The sequence below is a fragment of the Mastigoproctus giganteus genome, chromosome 1 (genome assembly GCF_048544385.1).
Source record: "Mastigoproctus giganteus isolate SK-2022 chromosome 1, ASM4854438v1, whole genome shotgun sequence".
Classification (NCBI taxonomy): Eukaryota; Metazoa; Arthropoda; class Arachnida; order Uropygi; family Thelyphonidae; genus Mastigoproctus; species Mastigoproctus giganteus.
In genome coordinates this window covers 12921920-12948866 of record NC_143575.1, presented here as the reverse complement: position 1 = coordinate 12948866, position 26947 = coordinate 12921920, and the positions used below count along the sequence as shown (strand labels likewise).

At 38.8% G+C, this 26947-nt stretch overlaps 1 protein-coding gene across 1 annotated transcript; it reads right to left on the bottom strand.

Annotated features, from left to right (window-relative positions):
* Nucleotides 1–24514: 24514 nt before the first annotated feature.
* Nucleotides 24515–26584, bottom strand: LOC150090560 (eukaryotic translation initiation factor 4 gamma 3-like). The gene has a single exon (XM_090380295.1). It carries the CDS (start codon nucleotides 26582–26584, stop codon nucleotides 24515–24517), a length of 2070 nt encoding a protein of 689 aa, XP_090236421.1.
* Between the last annotated feature and the right edge of the window lie 363 nt (nucleotides 26585–26947).

Sequence of the window (26947 nt, the reverse complement as noted above, 5' to 3'; positions counted from 1 at the left end):
TTCTAAAATCGTGGCTCGATTCATAAAGAAATGCAATAAGAAGGAAAGATGATAAGTTCGCGGCCTATAATAGGAGGGAAAATGGTAATCCAATTATATACTTAGTTTATTCAACATATTCTCCTTTTAACTCCTCACGCTTTCTACAGCTTGTGAAGTTTACAGATGCTGAAACATCTGTAAACCTCTGATACCCTTTTGAGATCTGGGAAAAGGATCCGAGGATTGAATATCTAGTGAATATGGGGATGATGAACAAGCGGAAGCTGTTCAACCAATTTGTCAGTGTTTGCTGTCTTGTGTGTGACAGAGCAACAAATGGAGTGTGCTGCAAAAGCAGCACTCCATTTAGCAAGTTTCCCGAGTTTGGCCTTCAATTCCTTCTTCAGTTTGTCCAAAAGTGACGAATAATCTTCAGCAATTATCGTTTTACCCTTTTAAATAAACAATATTCCATCTTTGTCCCAAAGTAGGATTTTCTTTAAGGTCATTGCTCTTTATTTTTGTAAAAAGTCAACCAAAGCGATGAGGCGTCCATTTATTTTAACTCTAAGCTGCTTATATTCTACAGTAATATGGCCTTAGTTGCTGATGCTCCTAAAACTGTACTACAACAGCTTATATTCTATGATCGGTTTGCCTTATGTAGCTGGATGAAAAGTAGTTTTCGGGGGAAAAAAATCGTGCTGACTTCAGTAGTTCAAGTTGACTCTTCTATTGTGTATAGTGCTCAAGGGAGAGAGACAGCTGCGTCGTGCATAAATACCCAAATTCTCTTACAAAGCGTTCTACAGATAATAGACCATTTGGATACAAGTCCTAATTCTGCGAAGTCTTTATGACGTCTCACAGTTTTTGATTTAAAAAGTAAAATATAGAAATTAGTTTAAATGTCACTAAATGAACTTACCTGACCATACAATTGGGTCACGTCATAGGGTCTTTGTTTCCTATGTTTTGGATCGCGAACTAATAAATTTATTTCTCTACTTCAGACTTAATTATGTTCTGTACTCCCCTCTTCCAACGTAAATATGAGGAGCAGATTTTGTGTTTGTATTCATCCAGTTGCGAAACTGTTCGGAGATTGCAGTTATCAGTCTGCCTTGTGCAAGACCGTGTCGCTATAGGCTGCCGCCTATAGCGACACGGTCTTGCACAAGGTAGACTGATAACTGCAATCGAAACTATAAATTTACGCATTCATAATTTGCATATACAAAAGGATATTATAATTTCTCGGGATGAAAAATCAGAGTTTCGTTGGGAAAAACCCCTGCAGCTGTCCCTGAAGATAGACTAATTTGGCAATGCTGTGGAATAATTCCTATGAAGAAATTCTTATTCAGATAATTCTCTGCTAGTTTTCAATTTAATGCCACTTAATGCTTTCCTCGAATCAGCCATTATTAAGATACACAAACAGATCATTATCAGAGTTGCACCGATACAATACACTAAGAGATAATCAGATAATCATATCATGCGTTTTTAGAAAAGAGCTTTTATTTTTGTGTGGCTTTTTTCGAAAAGCTCATGAAAAATTTTATTATTAGTCACATAGTGGAAGAAAGCCACAGGCAATTCGCTGCACTGATCCAAAAATGAAATAAAATAAAAATATTAGGATTAGAGGCACACGATGCAAAAAAGCAAGTTTATGCAGCATCAGCCAAAAAAAGACAAAAAAAAAAAAAGGCCCGATCTCACCCTTCTGTTCGCGATAGGTGGAACAGGACCAGGGTATGTCTGCCAGGGGCAAAGGTTGATGACGTTGTAGAGCGAATATCATCTTTTAAGAGCACAAAAGGTGATATAGTTGTACACGTTGGCACTAATGACATTAAGAGTAGGAGACCGGCGGAATTACTTGACAAGTACAGGTTACTGTTGAACAAAAGCCGAGAATTAGGGTTGAATTTGAAAGTGTCTGCAATTCTGCCCAGACACGATAGGAGGGAGTATATGATGAGAGCCTTGTCGATCAATTCGGCCCTGGAAAGATTGTGCAAGGCTCAAGGGGTAGAATTTTTTTCAGCCTGGACTGTACTTGTTAACAGGAGAGACTGCTTCTACAGGGATGGGATACACTTAAATAGAAAGGGTGCAAGAATATTTGCTGATGCTATCGAGACAGTGTTAGGTGGGTCGGAAAACTGCTAGCTTGGGGGGAGACAAAGACTAATAGATTAACAGTAGCCACTGGCAGAGGTGAAAGAGATTCTTGCACTGCTTCTATTGGAAATGAGCAGAAGCCTGAAAAACAAGATGCAGGGTATTTCAGAGACTGCTGGGAGCCATTGCGGTACAAGTAAACACATGGGTTGTGTTAGGGTAGCTAAGAATAGAAATAGGTGCAGGTATACTTGCGTGTACACCAATGCTAGGAGTTTAGTAAATAAATTTGATGAATTTGAGGTATTGCTCAAAACATCGAAGGCAGATATTGTTGGGATATCAGAGACGTGGTGTCACACAGATATAAGGGATGCAGAACTGCAATTTGGGGAGTACAACGTCTACAGAAAGGATAGACAGGAGAGGAAGGGAGGAGAGGTTATGCTATTAGTTAAGAAAAACAAAATCAAAAGAAGTGCATCCAGTTGATATAGATGGACAGTGCAGTGTCGAGTCGGTTTGGTGTGACATAAGCATTGGGAGATCAAAATTGAGAGTAGGAGTGTGCTATAGGCCTAATGACTCTGATGAGTATAATAAAAAACTGTACAGGGAAATAGAGTGGGCCAGTAAATCAGAGAGTCTTATAATCGGGAATTTTAATTTCCCAGATATTGACTGGAATTTGGGGGCTGGTTACTCACACACTAGCAAGGCTTTTGTGGATTTATTGGATGATTGTTTTCTACATCAGCATGTTCGGGAGGCAACTAGAGGGAGTAATACTCTTGATTTGATTATCAGCAGTGATTCTCCATGCATTAAGAATCTGCAGATAAATGAACCACTAGGTGGCAGTGATCACAGTGTGCTGAAGTGGGATTTACTCAAAGAGGTAACTACCATTAGGGGTAAAGGGAAGGGTTATTGCTTCCGTAAAGTCGACTACGATGGACTGAGACAGTATTTAAATTCTATACAGTGGGACCAACTGATGATGTTACCAACAGCAAATTCAAAATGGGAAGCATTCAAAGAACTTATCTTGGAAGCTACTAGGCTTTACATAACAACTAAGAAATATTGTTCAAGGTTTAGGCCAAAATGGATGTCAGATGAACTAATGAGGCATATGGCAGAGAAGAAAAATGCATGGGATACTTACAAATTAACACATCACACAGAAGCCTATGATAGATACAAGTTGATATGCAACCAAGTTACAAAGGAGGTTAGGCAAGCGAAGGCAGATTACGAGAAATCCTTGGCAAGGGATGCAAAGAAAAACAGCAAAGAGTTCTTTACTTATGTAAACTCTAGAAGGAAGGGGATGAATCAGATTGGTCCACTTGATATTGATGGGTCAACTGTTGATGATCCTGCTCAGGTAGCTAACAAACTAAATGAATATTTTGCATCGACATTCACACATGAGGAGTTATTCAGCAAGGGGAATGCCAGAGGTGTATTCAACTCTAGCAGTAAGCTAGAGAATCTTGTAATAACTGAGAGTAAAGTGGAGGAGAAATTGTTGAAGATAAACACAAGAAAGGCACCCGGGGTGGATGGGATCTATCCAGTTATATTAAAGGAGGCAGCAAAGGAAGTAAGCACACCCTTAGCCATAATTATGAGAGCTTCCTTGGACTCAGGGGAGGTACCCATAGACTGGAAATGTGCAAATGTGACCCCAATTCACAAAGGAGGATCAAAGTCTGACACAGGTAATTATAGACCTGTGAGCTTAACTGCTGTTCCAGGAAAATTAATGGAGGCACTGGTTAAAGAAGCACTGCAGGATCATTTAGACAAGACTTCAGTTATAGCTCAGACACAGCATGGTTTTGTTAAGGGGAAGTCTTGCCTGACCAACTTGATTGGATACTATGATGCAGTCACAAAAGAACTGGATGCAGGGAATAACTTTGATATTATATACTTGGATCTTAGAAAGGCTTTTGATACTGTTGCACATGGAAGACTGCTACACAAATTGGAGCAGTGTGACATTGGAGGCAAATTGCTGCTATGGATAAAGGGGTGGTTGAGGGGGAGAAGACAGAGAGTGGTAATCAATGGACACTGCTCATCGTGGATTAATGTTATTAGTGGAGTCCCTCAGGGCTCAGTGTTGGGTCCATTATTGTTTTCTGTATTTATAAATGATATTGATGATGGTATATCAAGCTTAATGTCCAAGTTTGCAGACGATACAAAGTTGGCAGGGTTGTCAAGGACACTACTGACACTATGCTGCTGCAACAGGATCTGGAAAGGTTGAGCAGATGGGCTGAGAGGTGGCAAATGAAGTTTAACATTGACAAATGTAAAGTACTACACATGGGAAACAGCAACCCCAGAGCAACGTATCAACTCTGTGGTACTACACTGACAGTGGTAGAGAATGAAAGAGACATGGGGGTGATTGTGCAGGCAGATATGAAGTTCTCTGAGCAGTGCAGACGGGCTGCAAGAGTAGCTCCTGGAGTATTGTCAATGATATACAGGAATTTTTCCAGCAGCGATAATGCGGTGATTATTCCATTGTATAAGGCAATGGTCAGGCCACACCTAGAGTACTGTATACAGGTCTGGAGGCCTCATTTCAAGAAGGATGTAGAGCTGCTGGAACGAGTACAGAGAAGGGCAACAAGATTAGTGAATGGAACAAAGGGGTGCTCTTACGAAGAAAGGCTTAAGTTTTGCAAATTACAGTGTCTGGAGACTAGGCACCAGCGAGGTGATCTGATAGAGGTGTATAAAGCCTTGAATGGTTTAAGCATGCTCAATGCTGATGGGATTCTTCCTCTAGCTAAGAAAAATCACCTGAGAGGGCATAAATTCAAATTGAGGAAAGACAGATGTAGGATAGACGTGCGGAAATTTGCCTTTAGCCAGCGGGTGGTTGGTTGGTGGAACAGACTTCCATCCCTTGTTGTGGAAGTTGATAGCCTAAATAAGTTTAAGGCTCAGCTGGACAGGTATTTTGAACGAACAGAGAGGTGAAGTGGAAGTGGGTTTTTTTTTTTGGCTGATGCTGCATAAGCTTGCTTTCTTGCATCAAATGCCTCTACTAATGCTAAAATACTTGTAAATCCCTGCAGCTGTCCCTGAAGATAGACTAATTTGGCAATGCTGTGGAATAATACCTATGGAGAAATTCTTATTCAGATAATTCTCTGCTAGTTTTCAATTTAATGCCACTTAATTCTTTCCTGGAATCAGCCATTATTAAGATACACAAACAGATCATTAACAGAGTTGCACCGATACAATGCACTAAGAGATAATCAGATAATCATGTCATGTGTTTTTAGAAAAGAGCTTTTATGTTTGTGTGGCTTTTTTCGAAAAGCTCAGGAAAAATTTTATTATTAGTCACATAGTGGAAGAAAGCCACAGGCAATTCGCTGCACAGGTCCAAAAATGAAATAAAATAAAAATATTAGCATCAGAGGCACACGATGCAAGAAAGCAAGTTTATGCAGCATCAGCCAAAAAAAGACCAAAAAAAAAAAGGCCCGATCTCACCCTTCTGTTCGTTCCAAATGCCTATCCAGCTCAGCTTTAAATTTATTTAGGCTATCAACTTCCACAACAAAGGATGGAAGTCTGTTCCACCAACCAACCACCCTCTGGCTAAAGGCAAACTTCCGCACATCTATCCTACATCTGTCTTTCCTCAATCTGAATTTCTGCTCTCTCAGGCGATTATTCTGAGCAAGAGGAAGACTCTTTGGATTCAGGGGAGGTATATTTGCACATCTCCAGTCCCTATGGACTGGAGATGTGCAAATATACCTCCAATTCATAAATAGGATCAAAAGCGCCCGTGAGTAATTAGTGACCTATTAGCTTAACGTCTGTTTGATGGAAGTTAATGGGATCGCTGGTTAAAGAAGTAATGTAGGACCATTTGCACAGGTATGCAATTATACTGCAATCACAGCCTGGATTGGTCAAGGGGCGGTCTGGTATCACCAATCTCGTAAGTTACTATGATGCAGTGACCAAGGAACTGGATGCAAAAAAATATTTTGACATCATGTACTTGGATATCAGGAAGGCTTTTGATACTGTTGCACATAAAAGCATACTGTACAAATTGCAGCAATGTGGCATTAAGGGCAAGTTACTGCTATGGATAAAGATATGATTAAGTGGAAGAAGGCAGAGTTAATTATCATCAGCACTGCTCTTGTGGTCTAAGTTATTAGTGGAGTTCCCCAGGGTAAGGTGCTGGGCTCTTTGTTGTTTTCAATATTTATCAATGATATTGATAAACATATGTCTAGGTTTGCAATTGATATGAAGGTAGGTAGGTAGGGTGATTAATGACAGTCATCAGAGTGAGCTACTGCAACAAGATCCATGAAAATTAGGTCGATGGGCTGAGAAATGGCAATTCAAGTTTAACATTGACAAATGCATGGTACTGATTAGCATATGATTAGCAGGCAGTAACTCCAGAGTAACTTATCAACTCTGTACTACTACTACACTCAGGGTAGTGAAGAACGAAAGCGATCTGGGGGTAATTGTGCAGCCAGACATGAAATTCTCTGAACAGTGCAGACATGCTGCATTCACAGTTCACAGGGTTTTGTTAATGTTATATATAGAATCTTTGCTATATATAGAAGTAGACAAATTCTTGGAGGGTACGTATGGGTGAGCATTGTAGGTCTGTAGAAACTTTGCTAGCAGGGATAAAGAAGTGATCATTATTTTGTATAAGGCCATGGTTAGGCCGCATGTTGAGTACTGTGCACAGGACTGCTTTCGGAACTATGTAAATCTGCTGGAACGGGCACAGAGAATGCCAATCAGACTGGTGAAGGAACAAAATGTTTCTTCACCAGTGTTAATGGTGAAGTTACCATTAATGTTATATATAGAATCTTTGCTATATATAGAAGTAGACAAATTCTTGGAGAGTACGTATGGGTGAGCATTGTAGGTCTGTAGAAACTTTGCTAGCAGGGATAAAGAGGTGATCATTATTTTGTATAAGGCCATGGTTAGGCCGCATGTTGAGTACTGTGCACAGGACTGCTTTCGGAACTATGTAAATCTGCTGGAACGGGCACAGAGAATGCCAATTAGACTGGTGAAGGAACAAAAGGCTGCCAAAAGGCTTCAATTCTGCAAATGCAGCGTGTCAAGACTAGATATCTGCAGGGAGGTCTAACTGAGGTGTTTAAAAGCCTCGAATTGATTGAGTAAGATGAGTGTTAAGGCATTTTTCCACTTACTGAGACAAAACACATGAGGGGACATAAATTCAAGTTGAGGAAGGATGGTTGCAGGATAGATGTGCTGAAGTTTTCCTTCAGCCAGCGGGCGGTTCATTGTTGGAACAGGCTTTCATATAGAAATCTGTTCCAACACTGAATTCAACCCACCCACTTCTTCCTGGAATTTATTCGACACCTCCACTTACACAACAACAGTTATGGAAGTGGAGGAGTTCAAAAATTCAATAACTGCTAAACAGTTATGAACTGTTAAATTAACAACTGTTGTGGAAGTGGAGGTGTTGAATAAATTCAAGGGAGAAGTAGACAAAGTCTTGGAGGGTACGAATGGGTGAACTGTGTAGGGTTTTTTTTTTTACTGTTGCTGTATTAGCTTGCTTCCTTGCATCATCTGCCATTACTTCGTAGTAGTAATGGCAGATGTTGCAGTGATTTTTTTCACTGAGATGTTGCAGTGATTTTTTTGAATTTTTTTTTCATTGCAGATGTTGCAGTGATTTTTTTGAAAGAGCACAAGACACTACTACGAAGTAGTAGTGTCTTGTGCTCTTTCACTGCAACAGTTACACTAAAAAAATAAAAGTAAACACGTTTTTGTATTTATTAACTGATTTATATTTCTTTTGTATTTACTTTATTTTGTACTCGACATTCACATTTGTAAGTAAGAATAAAGCAACATGCTGCCCTTATGGATTAATACAGTTGGTCTGTAGAAGAGGGTAGCATGGAACTTCTTAGCTATCTTTTTATTTATCAGGTCCACTTTACAGATTTTCTGTTTTAAATGATTTAGGTGGAGATGGGCATTTGCCTGGGAACCACCCTGAACCAGTATACACACACACACACACATGCCCGGGGAGCGAAAATACCTTGGTCTGGCACTGCCCAGAATATACATTCATCTGCCTAATGAATATTATATTCATGAAATGCATTCTTTGGTCGATTTGCCTGCTTTGCTGGACGAAAAACCCAAGTTTCCGAGCGAAAAACCTTGCTATGTACACCTGAGACCGACTAACTCAGTCAAGGAGTGAAAAACGTTTGTAAAAGCTTCTTGCGTGATTGACGGCTTTCAACCCTGGGCCTTTTCCACCCTGTGTGAGAAGGACGGTGACAATGCCACTGTGTCACCCGCACAGACGAATTCAATGAAACCGAAGCAGTTACTCTTGAAATTTTTAAGGTTAATATAATCGTGTTTAGCATAAAGTTTTTCTAAAGAATCTTCCGTCTAATGGATTGCCTTCTGTATTTTGAAATTGGATAGCCAATTTATCTCTCTCTCTGATACTTCACTGGGGATGATGGCAGCTGGCTTTCTGTGTTCTGACTTCTTAGCTAATGTTGTTGTTCCTCAAGGTTCTGTTTTTTCTGCCACTCTTTTCCTCTTGTATATTAAACCATTTTCCACTGCCCTTCTCGGTTTTTCCAGTAAGAGCGAAGAAAATTTAGTTAACTTCAATTTTTCAATAGACCTTACATAAAAACAAAAGCAAATATTTGTCATAACTTGGTTTCATGGTAAGGAGATTATTTATAAGATCCAACTGTTAGTGTTTACTTGATTCCCCAATCTATAAGAGTCTGTTTCAATTTCTGCAGATAGAAAGTGCTTCGAGAATCTTTTTATCGACTGCCAAAAAGATTCTCGAAGCACTTCGCTCTGGAGGGGATGATCTTTGATCCATATTTTTGTCCCTTTTCAGGAGAAATTGGTCTTGTCTGAAGGTCAGCTCGTAGACAACTCTGCGAGGATGTGTTATCGTCTAAAAAAGGAAGGCTAAATCCCCCAAACTGAATCCAATACAGCAGTGCAGTGGGGTTTTAGACGCATCAGCGACGAAGATCATGTTATTCGGTGTACATTGTCTGTAAATTCTGTTTTCTGGATGAAAAACCATGCTCCTCTCGCCTGAGACCGACGTTGTGAAAAAGGTCCATAACAATTCCTCCCGTCATAGACGGGACCCGAACTCAGGTCTTCTCAAATTGGACTACACTTGTTTTCATTGGCCCTTACGCAAGGATGGGAATTAATACTTCCTGCTTTAATTAACAGTCTGAATTGAAATTTACCAGCAGAGATTCCATGGTTTTAATAGTCATTTTAAGACGTTTGAGAGTTGTCTAGACCAGTGCTACTCAAAGTGTGGTCCGCGAACTTTGTTACCGGTCCTCAAAGAATTGGAAATTGAGGACGTTCCCGGTTCCCGATAATTCGTCCGTTACCGGTCCGCGTGATTTGTATTTTACAAAAGTATCGGTCCTCGACGGATTGGAAATAAAAGAAACTGGTCCTTCACCACAGATAGCTTGAGAAGCACTGGTCTAGACTCCTTCCAATAGTAATAAACATTAAAACGAATATGTCAGTAATCGTTTGTTGTAATGTAATAAAAAGACTGATTTTATTTATGTTTTTCTGTTATTTCCCTGAATTTAAGCATTAAAAAAGTGGTCCAGTGTATGAATGAAAATCAAAATAACAGCACAAACTCAGCTCTGTTGTTTTCAGTTTACTATATATAAATATTCATATACATCTTCAAATAAAAAATCACGAGATATTACATAAAATTAGTCATAATTCACTGAGAAAAATTATAACCAGCTCACCCTCTAATTCTACAAATTGAGAGATAAGCAAGAACTGGTTCCAAATAGTTTTATTACAATGACTTCGGCTTCACGAAGATATGTGAAGGACACCACTGAATGCCGAGACACACCTTTTCTCTTATATTCAGCTAAATCATCGCGTTCAATTCTTCAAACACATCTTAAAGTATCAAATTTTTCTGGTAAAGTATCAATGAGGTTTCTCAAATATTGGAGCAATATCAAAAAAATAAAATTAAAAAAAAAAGATTAAAATTCTCACTACAATATTACAAAAAAACTTAAATCGATTTTCGTTAACTTATTATTTCTCCACATTTTTCAGAATAGATGGACAAACCAGTTTTTGGACTCAAAGCCTCCATAAAGAACTCATCAAGGAAATGAAAGACAAATTTCAAATTAAAGCTCGCTCTCCGGATCACGTGTTAATTGAAAATGGCTTCTCGCTGTTCGTCTGCGTAGGATTTCTTTTGCTTACTCCTTGACAGCACCTGGTCTTCTGGAAATCCATTTGTTTTCCCTTAGATCGATCAAATCCAACAACATGAATTTAATCCTTGAGTTTAATCGCTGATCCTGGGATATTTCTTTAATTCTTTAAAAATAACTATTCATATCATTTGTATCTGCTGATTTCTTGTTGTTCCTTTTCTTATCCTCCGGCATGTCTAAAATTTTGCCAACAATGTTCAGAAGTCCACATAAACATGTAATGATGAATCACTGGAATGTTTATTCCAGTGATTCATCATCATAATGCATTAAGAGTGTACTCAAACACTCATGCATAATCTTTGCAGTAAGTATGCTATTTCTAAATAGCTGTCCAATAAGTTTACTTTTTCCCAAAGCAGCTTTCTTTTGTCTTGTGCGTCACATTTCTTCTTGGAACTGCAACTCTTTCTCCTCACTCCTGCATTCCTTAAACTCTTTTAACATTTTTTTAAGTCTGAACTCTTCCTTCTTGATCTTTGTAAATTCATCCTGGAATTTCCTTATTAACAACTTTTTGAGTGAAATTCTTTTGGCTTTTTGATTGTCATTTTCTGGAACTGCAATGTCTTTTAGTTTGGCAAAAAATTCTGCATACATAGCACCATACTTAGGCTCTGCAACCACTTTTTCAAACAATAAATCTACAATTCCCTTCAATCTCTCAAGAGAATTGAGTTCTAGCTGGCGAACAGATTCTACTAACCTCTCTAAATTCACTGGTGTAACTCTATTTAGAATACTTTCGAAAGTTTTTATCAAATGTTCTGTTTTTGCCTTTTCTGAAATACTGTCAGCTGGTCCTGGATCTGAGCATTTCCATGAATTTTTACTTTCATGCAAGCTTACATTTGTATGCAATGTAACGGGATTCATCTTTGATGGTTTATCAAATGCAAAGTAGTTATTACTCATTCTGCTACCTGAACCATATCTTCCAGTGCTAACAAAACTAGGCATAAAGTCTACATAATCACGTGATTCATTCAACTCAGAAGACACATCTTCCAAACTTCTGAAGATCACCTTGTGCCTTATAATTTCCAAATCTGGTAAGCCAAGTGGTTTCTTATGGCTGAGAGAACTGTTCCAAAGACTTAATAAAATAGATTTATCATACTGGATTATGCTGTCTGAAGAAGCTGAACGCAGGTTTCCTTTGCTTAACTTGCACTCTGAAGAACTATCTGATCTTATGTCAGAAATATCATCTTTGGTTACAGTTACAGTAACACTGCTATTTTCTTCTAGCACCTCAGGCTCAGGCTCAACCACAGATTCTTCCTGACCAACTGAAAGTGAATTTTCCTTAGTATGCTCCAAATATTCTGTACTCTGAATTTCTGAAATTTCAACTTTGGCTACTGGAACATGCAATATGCTATTTTCACTTTCATTTTCTAGATGAAATGGTTCAACATTAATATTTATTTTTTCTAATTTTTCCTCCAGGTCCATGTTGATTTCTTGTTCTTGCACTTCAGAATGTTCAGATCTTGCAATTTCTGACGCACTTTGTCCTGCAAGATCAGTAAAAGAAATTTCCTTTCCAGTATCAGGAAATGCAATATGAATCATTTTCTTCTCTCTTGCTGGAAAGTCTTTTCTGTTGTCTTTTATACCTCCTTGTAGGTTTGGGGTTGCTATATTTCCAGTTCCATAATAATGTGCAGGAAAATATTGATAAGCATTGTCCGAAGAGTATACACAACTTGTATAAGGTGATGGCGCATACTGTTGTGGAAATGGGAGCCTTTGTAGCTGGTAATTTGGAGTTTCTATTGACGGTGTCCTTCTCAATACCGGAGGCTGTTGAGGTGTAGCATAATAAGGATATGAATATGTAGCACTAGGTAGCAAATTTGTAACTGGTTGTGATGGCACAGTACTACTATTGCTACTGTTATGAACTGTAGTTGCTTGACTGGATACAGATACATTTACGTTCATTGCTGAAACCTGAGCATTTTGTGTGCTGGTTTGGGGGACTGTTTGTTTCGGAATACTCTGATGTGAAGTTCCTGAAGAGTGGTTCTGTTGTAACTGATGTGGCAGTACTGAATGAATAGCAACTGGAACAGCCTGGCCAAGGGAAGGAACTCCTGAAACAACTGGAGAAGATAACATAGGTGTGGGGAGAATACGCCGTTTCGATTTTTTTGCTGTATCCTGAGTGGTGTTATTATTATAAGAAAGTTGTGGAGGTAATTGTGATCGAAAGGACTGTCCTTGATGTGGATAAAAATAAGTATCTACACGTGGAAGAGGAGATTGTGAGGAGTTCCTGTTTTGCACATTACCTCTTTGATTGCAGCCGTACTGGGGGCAAGCAGGATAAAAATTTTGCTTGTAAGGCATCCTTCTGTTATCTCCATATAGCTGCCGATTGCATACAGCTCCAGAATGCATGTTAAGGAAGAGTTATCCACCTGAATTTACTATATAAATCACCTAAAAAGACAATATTTTATTAGTTTTAATACTCACAAGGAAATGCTATCATGAATATAATAAAGTGTCATTGTAATTAGATACTTCTTTTTCTTTAAAAAAGGCAACACTAATCCTGAGAGGAAATTCTGATGCAGAAGGATGCACTTCAAAAGAATGATGAGAAAAAAAGAGAGAGCGAAAGTTATTATTTTATTTGAAAGTTACCATAACCTTATTTACTCCTACGATAAAGACATTAATGCACCTTCTTATTGTAGAGATAGGTTATGTAGAGATAAATCTTACTTATTAATGTTTCTTCATGAATTTTTGAATACCATTGTGCACTTTACCATCATAATATCCAGACACCTCTCTGTTGGTAGTTGGGCCCATCCAATCAAAGCACCACATGTCAAACAACTAAAAATGTGTTCATACGCCTAGGAGACGCTAATACGATTGTGAATACAATATGCCACGATCAACAGAGTTAACAGACCTCCAGAGTGGAATGATAACAGGGTGAAAAGCGAATGGACATCCATGTAAAGAATCGTTTATTGGGAATGTCGATCAGTGTTGTCGCGGCAGATGCAGGCCTTCAGTGAGAATATTGGGACATGTCAGCAGCAGTATAATGCGCTGGAGGACGGTGCACGATATGGGTTACTACGGACGCGCACCTATCCGGAAGTCACTAATCAACCGGACTAATGCCAGACGCTGTCTAGCTTGGTGTAATTATTTCCCGTCCTTGGACCATAGAAAGCTGTGTTTTGGAGTTGGTCTCATCAGACGCATGCGTATGACACTGCTCATGAAAGAATGACTCATAGTACATGGTCTTTCTTAATGTCAGTAGATGGAGTTCTTTGTGTTATTGAGTACATTTTGTTGCTTCATACAAAGAAAATTACCACAACGCTTACCTCACTCATTCATTGCTCATAACCTCTTTATATAATTTGTTTTTCAAATTTAAATTTGATCAAATAATTCAAATTTGATCTCCAAATTCACAAAGGGGGATCAAAGGTTGAAACGAATAATTATAGACCTGTTAGTTTCTATAAAAAAATGCAGGATCATCTAGAGAAGACTGCAGTTATGGTTCAGACACCACATGCGTTTGTTAAGGGGAAATCATGTCTGACTAATTTTATTGAATACTGGAGCGAGGGGTGTTGGGGGTTTCAGGGACGGATGGCAGTCATCCTGGAATAGTTGGGTATATGGGATGTGTTAGGGTAACAAGGAATAGGCATAGGAGCATGTATGCTTGCATGTATACCAATGCTAGAAGTATAGTAAATAAATTTGATGAATTTGAAGTGTTGGTCAAGACATCAAAGGCGGATATTGTTGGGATAGCAGAGACGTGGTGTCACAAAGATATAAGGAATGCAGAACTGGAATTTGGGGAGTACAATGTGTACAGAAAGGATAGACAGGACAGAAAGTGAGGAGGTGTTATGCTGTTAATTAAGAAAAACATAAAATCAAAAGAAGTGCATCCAGTTGGTAGAGATGAACAGTGCACTGTTGAGTCAGTTTGGTGTGATATAAGCACTGCGAAAGCAAAAATAAGAGTAGGAGTGTGTTATAGGCCTAATGACTCGAATGAGTACAATGAACAATTGTACAGAGAAATAGAGTGGGCCAGTAAATCAGAATGTCTTATAATGGGGGATTTTAACTTCCCAGATATTGACTGGAACTTGTGGGTTGGGCACTCACACACTAGTCAGACTTTTGTGGATTTATTGGATGATTGTTTTCTGCAGCAGCATGTTCGAGAGGCAACCAGAGAAAGTAACACTCTTCATCTGGTTATCAGCAGTGATCATTCGTGTATTAAGAATTTGCAGATAAAGGAACCACTAGGTGGCAGTGATCACAGTGTGCTGAAGTGGGATTTATTCAAAGAGGTAACTACCGTCAGGGGTAAAGGAAAGGGTTTTTGCTTCCGTAAAGGGGAGTACAGTGGTCTCAGACAGTTTTTAAATTCTGTACAGTGGGATCGACTGACGATGTTACAAACAGTAAATTCTAAGTGGGAAGCATTCAAGGAATTAATCGTGGAAGCTACTAGACTTTTCATACCGATGAAGAAATATTGTTCAAGGTTTAGGCCTAAATGGTTATCTAATGAACTAATGAGACTCGTAACAGAGAAGAAAAATGCATGGGATGCATATAAATTATCAGGCGACGCAGAAGCCTGTAGCAGATATAAGCTAGTCTGTAATCAGGTCACAAAGGAGGTTCGGCAGGCAAAGGCGGATTACGAGAAATCTTTGGCAAAAGATGCTAAGAAAAACAGCAAGGATTTCTTTACTTATATAAACTCTAAAAGGAAAGGGATGAATATGATTGGTCCACTTGACATCGATGGTTCGACTGTTGATGATCCTGCTCAGATAGCTGACAAACTGAATGAGTATTTTGCATCTACATTCACACGTGAGGAATCATTACAGTTTGAAAATGGAAGAAGGTTATCAAATTGTAGCAGTGTGCTTAATGATTTTGTAATAACTGAGAGCAAAGTGGAGGAGAAATTGTTGAAGTTAAACATAAGAAAGGCACCTGGGGTGGATGGGATCTATCCAGTTATATTAAAGGAGGCGGCAAAGCAACTAAGCAAACCCTTAGCCATAAATATGAGAGCATCCTTGGATTCAGGGGAGGTTCCCACGCACTGGAGATGTGCAAATGTATCCCCAATTCACAAAGGAGGTTCGAAGGGTGACACGAGTAATTACAGACCAGTTAGTTTAACTTCTGTTCCGGGTAAAATAATGGAGTCACTGGTTAAAGATGCATTGCAGGATCATCTAGACAAGACTGCAGCAATAATTCAGACACAGCATGGGTTTGTTAAGGGAAAGTCTTGTCTGACAAATTTGATTGGTTATTATGATGTGGTTACAAAGGAACTGGATGCAAAAAATAATTTTGATATCATATACTTGGATTTCAGGAAAGCTTTTGACACTGTTGCGCATGGAAGACTATTGTACAAATTGGAGCAGAATATGGTATTAAGGGTAAGTTGCTACAATGGATAAAAGGATGGTTAAGTGGGAGAAGACAGAGGGTGGTAATCAATGGGTGCTGCTCTTCGTGGACTAATGTTATTAGTGGAGTCCCACAGGGTTCGGTGTTGGGTCCACTGTTGTTTTGTATATTTATCAATGATATTGATGAAGGTATATCAGGCTTAATGTCGAAGTTTGCAGATGACACGAAGGTTGGCAGGGTTGTTAATGACAGTAATGGCAGTGTGCTACTGCAACAGGATCTAGATAATTTGGGCAGATGGGCTAAGAAGTGGCAACTGAAGTTTAACCTTGACAAATGCAAAGTACTGCATATGGGTAGAAGTAACCCCAGAGAACGTACCAACTGTGTGGTACTACACTTAAGGTGGTAGAAAATGAAAAAGACCTGGGAGTAATTGTGCAGTCAGATATGAAGTTTTCTGAACAAAGTAGACAGGCTGCTAGGGCAGGTCATGGGGTTTTGTCAATGATATATAGGAATTTTGCTAGCAGGCAAAAGGAGGTGATTGTCCCTCTGTATAAGGCAATGGTCAGGCCACGCCTTGAGTACTGCGTACAGGTCTGGAGGCCTCATTTTAGGAAGGATGTAGATTTGCTTGAGCGTGTACAGAGAAGAGCAACACGATTGGTGAGGGGAATGAAGGGATCCTCTTACCAAGAGAGGCTTAAGGTCTGCAAATTGCAGTGGCTGGAGACTAGGCACCTGCGCGGTGATCTGATTGAGGTTTATAAGGCCTTGAATGGGTTGAGCACGCTGAATTCTGATGGGATCCTCCCACTTGTTCAGAATACGAACCTACGGGGACATAAGTTCAAATTAAGAAAGGATAGATGTAGAATAGATGTGCGGAAATTTGCCTTTAGCCAGCGGGTGGTTAATTGCTGGAACAAACTTCCATCTGTCGTTGTGGAAGTTGATAGCTTGAATAAATTTAAAGAGGAACTGGACAGGCAATTGGAGGGTATGGTGTGATTTTTTTTTTTTTTTTTTTTGGCTGATGCTGCATAAGCTCCTACACTTGCTTTCTTGCATCAAGTGCCACTACTACTACTACTACTACTACTACTATGATGTGGTCACAAAGGAACTGAATGCAAAAAATAATTTTGATATCAGGAAGCTTTTCATGCTGTTGCACATAAAAGACTGTTGTACAAATTGTAGATGTGGCATTAATTGCAAGTAGCTGCTGTGGATGGTTGAGTGGGAGAAGACCGAAAGTGGTAATGAATGGATACAGCTCTTCGTGGATTAATGTTATTTGTGGAGTCCTCCACGGTTCGGTGTTGTGCCCATTGTTCTTTTCTATATTCATGAATGATATTGATGAAGGCATATCAGGCTTAATATCTGTCTGCAGATGATACAAAGATTCCCAGGGTGGTTAATGACAGTAATGAAAGCATGCTACTGAAAGGATCTAGAAAAGTTAGGCAGATGCGCTGAGAATTGAAAACTGAAATTTAACATTGACAAAAGCAAATGTTAAATTTCAGTTGTTATTTCTCATATGGATAGCAGTAACTCCAGAGTAGCCTATCAACTATGTGATACTACACTTAAGTTAGTGTAAAATGAAAGAGTCATTGGGGTAATTATGCAACCAGAGATGAGGTTCTTTGTCTTGGCAGATAGGCTGCCAGGGCAGCTCATGGTATTTTTGTCAACGATATACAGAAATTTTTCTAGCAGGAATAAATCAGTGATTCTTCCATTGTATAAGGCAATGTCAGGCCACATCTTGAGAACTGCATATAGTTCTGGAGGCCTCATTTTAGGAAGGAAGTAGAGCCGCAGGAAAGAGTGGAGAGAAAGCAAAGAGATTGGTGAGAGGAACCAAGGGGTGCTCTTACCAAGAAAGGCTTTAGTTCTGCAAATTGCAGCGTCTGGTCACTACACACCTACAAGGTGATCTCTTTGAGGTGTTTAAGGCTTTGAATTTATTGAGCAAGCTCAATGCTGATGGAGATCTCTGTTGCTCAGATCACATATATGGTGAGGCATAAATTCAAGTTGAGGAACGATGGTTGCAGAATAGTTATGCGAAGTCTTTAGCCAGTGAGTGGTTGATTGCTGGAACAAATTTCCATCTCTTATTGTCGGAGTTGGTAGCTTAAATAAATTCACGGAAGAACGAGACAAACTATTGGAGGAAATGGATAAGTGAAATGGATTTTTTTTTGGCTGATGCTGTATAAGCTTGCTTCCTTAATTGTATACCACTACCAACTCTAATGCTAATTTAGCATATGTTTGGTGTGCTGTATCTTGTCCTGCAAATACTACACTCCATCCTGAGTCCATTCTTCGATTACCCCTACTGTTTGCCGAAAAGTGACAAATAATGTTGAGCAATTATCCTTTTACCCTTTTCAAATGAAAATTGTGCGACGTCACCAGTTCAAGTGGACCCTTCTGCTGTGTATAGTGGTGAAGGGGGAGAGACAACTGCGTCCTACATGCCTTCAACGGATAATAGACGATTTGAATGAAAAAGTTTTTCGATAATCTGCGATGTCTATTTGCTGTCTCAGTTTTTGAGTTAAAAATCTATGATTATTTAAATGTCACTAAATGAACTTACTTGAATATACAACTTTGTCACCTAATAAGGTCTTCTTTTCCTAGATTTTGGATTGGGGACTAATAAATTTCTTTCTCTATTTCAGACTCAATTCTGCTATACTGTCACCTCTTCCAACACAAATACAAGAAGCAGATTTACAGTTTGTAATCACCCTGTAGTGAATAAGTTCACAGATTACAGTTATCAGTTTATCTTGTGCAAGACTGTGTTGCTATAGGCTACTGAAGCGAAATCGAAACTATAAAATTGCACTTTATACTGTTTTTGTTATTTAATATTCAAGTTGAGTCCATTAAGGGCACGTGTCATGATTATTATTATTATTATTATTATTATTAGTTATATGGTACAAGGAAGCCTGAGGCTTATGCTGCACCAGCCAAAAAAAAATAATAAAATTCTCGAGTTACCCCCTGTGTGTGTGTGTGTGTGAGAGAGAGAGAGAGAGAGAGAGAGAGAGAGAGAGAGAGAGAGAGAGAGAGAGAGAGAGAGAGAGAGAGAGAGAGAGAGTAGAAAGGAATCACCAAAAAAGAGAAGAATGAGGATATCCAGTTCAGCACCCTGGGTTTGCCAAGCCCATACTCACTAGATGTGAGTCCCTGGGGTATTGTATCTTTTCTCAGGATGAAGAATGAGAGTTTCGAATGAGAATCAGAGTTTGAGAATGAGAATAATTCCTAAAGTTCCTCCTAGAAATTTCTGATATTTTTGAATTTAATTAGTACCAGGTTAGGCTTCCCTGAAATTGGCCATTATTAAGGAGCCTCAGCGACTGCGGACATATTGCTCCTCGAATGTCTGTAAATTTTGTGTGTTGTGGACGAAAAACCAGTTTCCAGGAGAAAAAACCATGCTACCCTCTCCTGAGACAGACGGTCTAACTCAACCGCATTGTGAAGAAGGTCATTAAAAATTCCTCACGTCATCGACGGGACTCCAACTGAGGTCTTTTTACCCGGTATGTGGAGGAAGGCGATTCTACCAACTGTGCTACCCCAGGGGGGGGCCACAATCACTTCGCATCTGGTAATGGTTGCTGGTATCTTATCTGTCTATATAATTTAAACACCAACTCATTCACAGTTTAATTTGCACCGTATATGTGGTAATATAAGATCCCGTGGAATCCTCTCACCAGAGAATTCAAGTGGATGCAGCTCAAACGTTGTGTACAATTAATAAGTGTAAAATTAATAAATTATTTTAATCAGGGAAATTCTTTTTTAGCAAAGTACTTTTTGTAAGCAATTTTCGATCACCTGGTATTGTTCTGGCAAGATTACTGAACTTTGTTTCCTAGATTACTAGTTTTCTGGTTGTATCTGCAGTATTTCTCGTCTACGGTGGATCTCAAAGCAGCAGCTGCTACACGTCCGACATCCTACCACTGTTAAAAGGTTCATCACCTCCACCGTCTACCCTGCCATTCTCTATGGTGCAGAAATATGGGCCTCTGCTGCACATACAAACCTTAAGCGGGTGTACACTGCTGAATACTGGCTACTGAAATGGGCGAATAACAAGCTTCGGCTACCTCCCGCTACCACAACTACCATGATGGCACAAGCACTCGACATCCCGAGGTTGAAGTTCCTGATCGTTGAAAAGAGGCTGGTCTTCACAGCCAAACTCATCTCAGGCCAAATATCATCTCCAAATATTTGAAATGCTTGCTCTTGGAGGATTCCACAGCCAAGCCTAAGGTCGGTACCAGCACTTGTGGCTCACCACAACAGGCTTGTACTCACCGAAAGATTTCTGCTAAAGCAGATGCTCGCTGCCCTCAACCGTGTGGACGCCGACATCGACACCATAATAAGTAAAAAGAAGGACAGACACAAGTTTATCAAAGCTCTTGAAACCTGAATCACTGCCAACTTGTATTTGTTTTTCTTTATTTGTGTTCAGCTCCTTGTTTTTATGATGTATTTGTATTTCTTTTTGCATTTGTAATCTGTATTTTGTAGCCTTTTGTATGTGTTCGCTATATTTTGTAGCCATTTGAATTTGTACTTATGTTATCTATATGTGAACCCCTGGCGCTCGTCGCCGTGATGGGATATTGTGCTGTAAATCTACTTCACAATAAAGATTTATTTATTTATTTATTTAGGGAAAATGATAATTTTTCTAAAACTCCACAGGTAGGCACAGCTTTCCATGCATAAATACTCCATACTGTCAGGGGCGCATTATCCAATAGGCAAAAAAGACATCTGCATAGGGCCTCCGATCAGAGGGGGCCCCAAATTCACTGTTTGAACTCATTGCTGTTTTTTACTAATATTTTTAAGCTATTTTTATCGGAAACCGACTTTCTACCTGAAGGTTAACAACTGACAGGTTGTAGACAAGACAGGACTGTAGGGACTGCACGCTGACAGGACTGTAGACAAGACTTCAGTTATAGCTCAGACACAGCATGGTTTTGTTAAGGGGAAGTCTTGCCTGACCAACTTGATTGGATACTATGATGCAGTCACAAAAGAACTGGATGCAGGGAATAACTTTGATATTATATACTTGGATCTTAGAAAGGCTTTTGATACTGTTGCACATGGAAGACTGCTGCACAAATTGGAGCAGTGTGGCATTGGAGGCAAATTGCTGCTATGGATAAAGGGGTGGTTGAGGGGGAGAAGACAGAGAGTGGTAATCAATGGACACTGCTCATCGTGGACTGATGTTATTAGTGGAGTCCCTCAGGGCTCAGTGTTGGGTCCATTATTGTTTTCTGTATTTATAAATGATATTGATGATGGTATATCGGGATTAATGTCCAAGTTTGCAGACGATACAAAGGTTGGCAGGGTTGTCAAGGACACTACTGACACCACTATGCTGCTGCAACAGGATCTGGAAAGGTTGAGCAGATGGGCTAAGAGGTGGCAAATGCAGTTTAACATTGACAAGTGTAAAGTACTACACATGGGAAACAGCAACCCCAGAGCAACGTATCAACTCTGTGGTACAACACTGACAGTGGTAGAGAATGAAAGGGACTTGGGGGTGGTTGTGCAGGCAGATATGAAGTTCTCTGAGCAGTGCAGACGGGCTGCAAGAGTAGCTCATGGAGTATTGTCAATGATATACAGGAATTTTTCCAGCAGCGATAAGGAGGTGATTATTCCATTGTATAAGGCGATGGTCAGGCCACACCTAGAGTACTGTATACAGGTCTGGAGGCCTCATTTCAAGAAGGATGTAGAGCTGCTGGAATGAGTACAGAGAAGGGCAACAAATTAGTGAATGGAACAAAGGGGTGCTCTTACGAAGAAAGGCTTAAGTTTTGCAAATTACAGTGTCTGGAGACTAGGCACCAGCGAGGTGATCTGATAGAGGTGTATAAAGCCTTGAATGGTTTAAGCATGCTCAATGCTGATGGGATTCTTCCTCTAGCTCAGAATAATCACCTGAGAGGGCATAAATTCAAATTGAGGAAAGACAGATGTAGGATAGACGTGCGGAAATTTGCCTTTAGCCAGCAGGTGGTTGGTTGGTGGAACAGACTGCCATCCCTTGTGGTGGAGGTTGATAGCCTAAATAAGTTTAAGGCTCAGCTGGACAGGTATTTTGAACGAACAGAGGGGTGAAGTGGAAGTGGTTTTTTTTTTTTTTTTTTTTTGGCTGATGCTGCATAAGCTTGCTTTCTTGCATCAAATGCCTCTACTAATGCTAATGCTAATGCTAACTGCACCAACGATCCAAACATCTTTCATGGACAAAAGAGCAATGGGACACTGTCGTCTTTTCTGACGAATCGAAATTCAACCTGCAAAAAAAAAAGAAAAACCAACTAAATTATGATATTATGGTCCCCCCGTAAATGTTACATCTGCCCACATATTTATTTTGTCTGTAAATTGCGTGTGTTCTCTCTGGCTGTTTGCTGGACGAAAAAAACCTTAGTAGCCTGAGTCCGACTAATTCAGCCACGGTGTGAAAAAAGCCCACTTCCTTGTGTCATCGACGGGATTTAAACCCGGGCTTTTCCACCCGGTGTGGGGTGGATGGTGTCGATACCACTGTGCTGACCGTGCACACAAACTTCAACCTGCGTGGCTCGGATGGGAAGCGATATGTGAGAAGACGAAAATCGGAGGCATGGTATGCCTAGGTGAATGCAGAAATCTACACTGCTATCTTGGAGGAGTGTCTGAAATCCGTTAAGGATCACCACACAGACGTCCAAAACTGCATTTTTCAACAAGACTCAGCACCTTGCTATACAGCAAAATTGTAAGTTTTATGCTATTTAGAATTAATGATGAGTTTGTCTTCTTGTCTCACAAGGCTTAAAACATACCCCAATGGTTTCCCTCGTTTTTCTCCCTTAAGGTACAGTCATACCAACATTCCATCGATTTGAACGCTATTGAAAATTGCTGGTACATAATGTCGTCTGAAATTGCTCAGAAGAAGCCAACAAGTAAGATTCAGCTGCAGGAGAGCATTGTAAGGGTGGGGTACCACGAAATTGAGCAAGAGTATATTCAAAAGGATGCCAGATCGTTGCAAGGCTGTAATTGCAGCTCGAGGAAGAACAACGAAACACTGAGGACTTATTTCGCTGATTTACAGTACATAATACTATTACGTTAACTTGTCATTTCAGTTTATACAGGTAAATGCAATAAAACGTATGTTTGGTTGTCATGATTGCCATTTGCATGATTTCTCATATTTCCATTAATTACGCATTTTATCCTTTTGGAAGATATTGATGGCAATTAGGTATATCGGGTGGAGTCTTTTTATTGGATTTCATTCACAGAGATATATATCCCATCTAACAAATGCATTTCAAACATTTCTGCAACCCAAAAACACATTATTGTGAATGCATCACAAGTGATGCATAAAAATACTTATTAGTTTAAAGTGTATGTATTATTTCTGAATTATTCTTCTGGATTAGATATTTTTCTCATGCAATATAATTTTTGTTGTCACAGTAAAATTAAATTGAAAATGTTCTTTATGTTTTTCTTTATATGGAGCCCCAAAATTAAATTTTGCCTTGGGCCCCATGAGGGTATAACGTGCCCCTGCTTACTGTATAAGTTTTTACCAATAAATAATTTAATATCCGATCCGGATCTTGGTAATAGAGGGTGGCTACTGAAAGAAAATGGTATAAAAAAAAATAACTTTTACAAACACGTTTTTTAATTTTTTATTATTTTATTTGGAAATATAATTAATGGATTTTTTTTTAGTATTATGTGTGAAAAACATCTCTCAAATGACCACCATTTTTCTGGTCACAAATACAGGCTCTTTCAACTGCATTTTCCATGACCGTGCGCAAGGTTTCAGGTAGTAAACGTCGGATTTCGACTCGAATGTTCTCCTTAAGTTCTTGAATTGTTCGAGGTTTATTTAAGTAAACCCGTTCTTTCAAGTAGCCCCACAAAAAGAAGTCTGGAGCCGTCAAAGCAGGTGAACGCAAAGGCCAAACAACATCATACGTAGCCATTTTAATCTCCAAGGGATCCTCTATAACCTGTAAAAAAAGAAAATAAAAAAGACTGAAAATGAACAAGTTGACCTTTTCAAACCCTTCAGTCTTTCAATGGCCACCTACACAACCAATCTTCATTTCTTTTAAAAATAATATATTTCATTTAAAAATGAATTATACAATTACAGTAAAACATTAAATACAATTTATTAAAGATCACATACAAGTTCATAAATTTACTAATATACAGGGCTTACTAATACAGTTAGCATTAGCAGAGGCATATGATGCAAGAAAGCAAGCTTATGCAGCATTTGCCAAAAAAAAAAAAAAAAAAAAAAACACTCCCATTTCACCCCTCCATTTGTTCCAAATATCTGTCCAGCTCAGCCTTAAATTTATTTAGTATTTCAACTTCTTAATTATATTTTAATTTTGTAAATGCACTGTATTTCATTTGCTTCACTCCGATGTGGATTCTTCTGGTTCACGTAAGAATGTGAAGAAGTACGCAAGCGAATGTAGGACCTCATCTTTCCCTTCTTGTTCGCAGGGATCACCGCTAGACTCCCATTCTTTAAATACATCACATGCTATGAGGCCTTCATTATACAAATTATAGAAAATCTGACAGATGACATTTTGTGGTAGATGCAACTTATTTGTTAAAGCTTGGACTGCATACAATGCTGTCAGTTCCAAATCTGGTTTGTATTGAAGGAACTCTTGTAGTAATCCGCTTCGCTGTTTGAACATTTCCTCATTTAGTTTAGAGGAGGCTCCATCTTCATATAGAGAATTCTCAGTTACTACTGTTACAAAGTTTCTAACGAACAGATGGCTCTTTGATTCTTCCTTAGCATTATTCTCAATCCAGTCACTAATTTCATCATTAGACGTTTCCTCCTTTAATAAATTGGCCAGTTGTATTGTGATAAAATCCGACGAAACAGCGCATCTGTTATGAAACGTTGCACTAAGGAATTCTAAGTTATTGTTCAGAATAAATGAATGCACACATTCAGATGATTGTAATATATCCTTCCACACGATTCCTGATTCTTTCCATAACATACTGACTTCATTCGGTCCCCTTCTTTCTAAAGCCACATGAAGAATACCTAGCATTAAATTACCTGCATTACCATTTAAAATGCAAGGTTCAATAGCAGTCTTCATAAATAGTAAACAATGTTCTAAGGTTGGTTCCATAAGCTCTCCCAAAAATTCCCATATTTTGGGAATTTCTAAAACAAGGTCATCTGTAAATTCTAGAACACATTTGACACCCTCACTGTACTGTTCTAAAGAAATTACATTTCTATTTATTAGTTCTTTAAAGAGTTTTCCCAACTTCCTTGCAGACTTGTTGGAATACTCGTATTCAAAAGTAAATATTATGCTGGTAGAAATAAAAGTCCCGAAATTAGACAGGCAAACTAGTTCTCTGATGCTTTCAACAGCTTCAATGTAATCTTCATTTATTAGGAACTCGCCAGTGATTGCTTTTGATTTACAGTCTATCTTCTCATCTGTCATATGGCCTCCGTTCAGGTTACAACTTCCTTCGTCAATTTGGTTGGATGACTCTGATATGTTTACAGTTTTATCTTGTGTCAACTTACCACATAGGCTTGGTGACGTACACTGTCTTCTATTATAAGAGAAATGTAGAATAGATTTTGGATGACCTGTAACCTCACTCACTTGGTGTAAGATTTCTGCTACTCTTTCTTCGACAGCTTCATCAATGGCTCTTAATTTTTCGTTAATACATACTTGTCTACTGGAAAGCCATTTACTTTTCCTCAGACTAATCATATCTAACAATAAAAATCTAATCTTTGGGTTTAACTGCATATCTTCTGACATTACTTTAATCTTTCTAAAGTAATTATGCATACGACTGCCATTTGTATATATTTTGTTAGTGCTTTTTTCATCCAAAATTTTCCCAACAATGTTCAAAAGTACACACAGACATTCTAGAGACATGTCATCATCATGTACTGAAAGGAAATCTAAGCATCTGTGCACAATTCTTTCAGAAAATATCTTTTGTTTAAATAATTGGCCTATAATATTAATATTTCCCAAAAACGTCTTTCGTTTATGATATATCTGAATAATTTCTGTTAAAAGTTGCACCTTTCTATCTTCACTGTCACACTCCTCAAACTCCTTGAACTTTTCTTCTTCCAGTCTCAGCTCTTTGGTCTTGTAAAAAATCTCAAAGCATTTTTTTTGTAGCAATCTTTTGAATAAGTACCTTTCATAAATTTTCATAAAAGCTTTGCTACCTTTTTGGTTTTCAGTTTCAGAAACATCAATGTCTTTAATTCTGGCACAAAATTCAACATATACATCAGCACGTTCAGGATCTGCAACCACCTTTTCAAACAGTAACTCCACAATTTCTTTTAGTCCTTCAAAAGAACTCGGATCTAGTTGATGAACTGTCTCTAGAGATTCTTCCAAGTTCTTCAGCGTAATTTTATTAAGCATACTTTTTATTGTCTTCTCTTCTGGCATTGCTGGTCGATTTATTGTTGTCTCCTTTTTCACTTGTTCAGAATGTCAGCTTCTAGAAAAGTGATACAATTTTAAAATCTCATTTTGATTTGGTTTCCTTGAATACCAAGATGTTCAGGATTTGATACACTGCATCCTTTGAGATCAGATCTGTGGCAAAAATATCTTGTTCAGTTTTAGAAAATGATATTGATTGAGTCTCGATAATTTTTTCTATTATCTTGTAAACTCTGTCCACGGTTTAAGTTACAGCATTTGTACTGGTGTTCATCCAGCTGTTGATTGGATATAATTCCAGGGCGTGCTGTCAGAATGTCATAGAAAACTGGCAAATAAAGCACCTGAAATGGGAAGAATATTAAT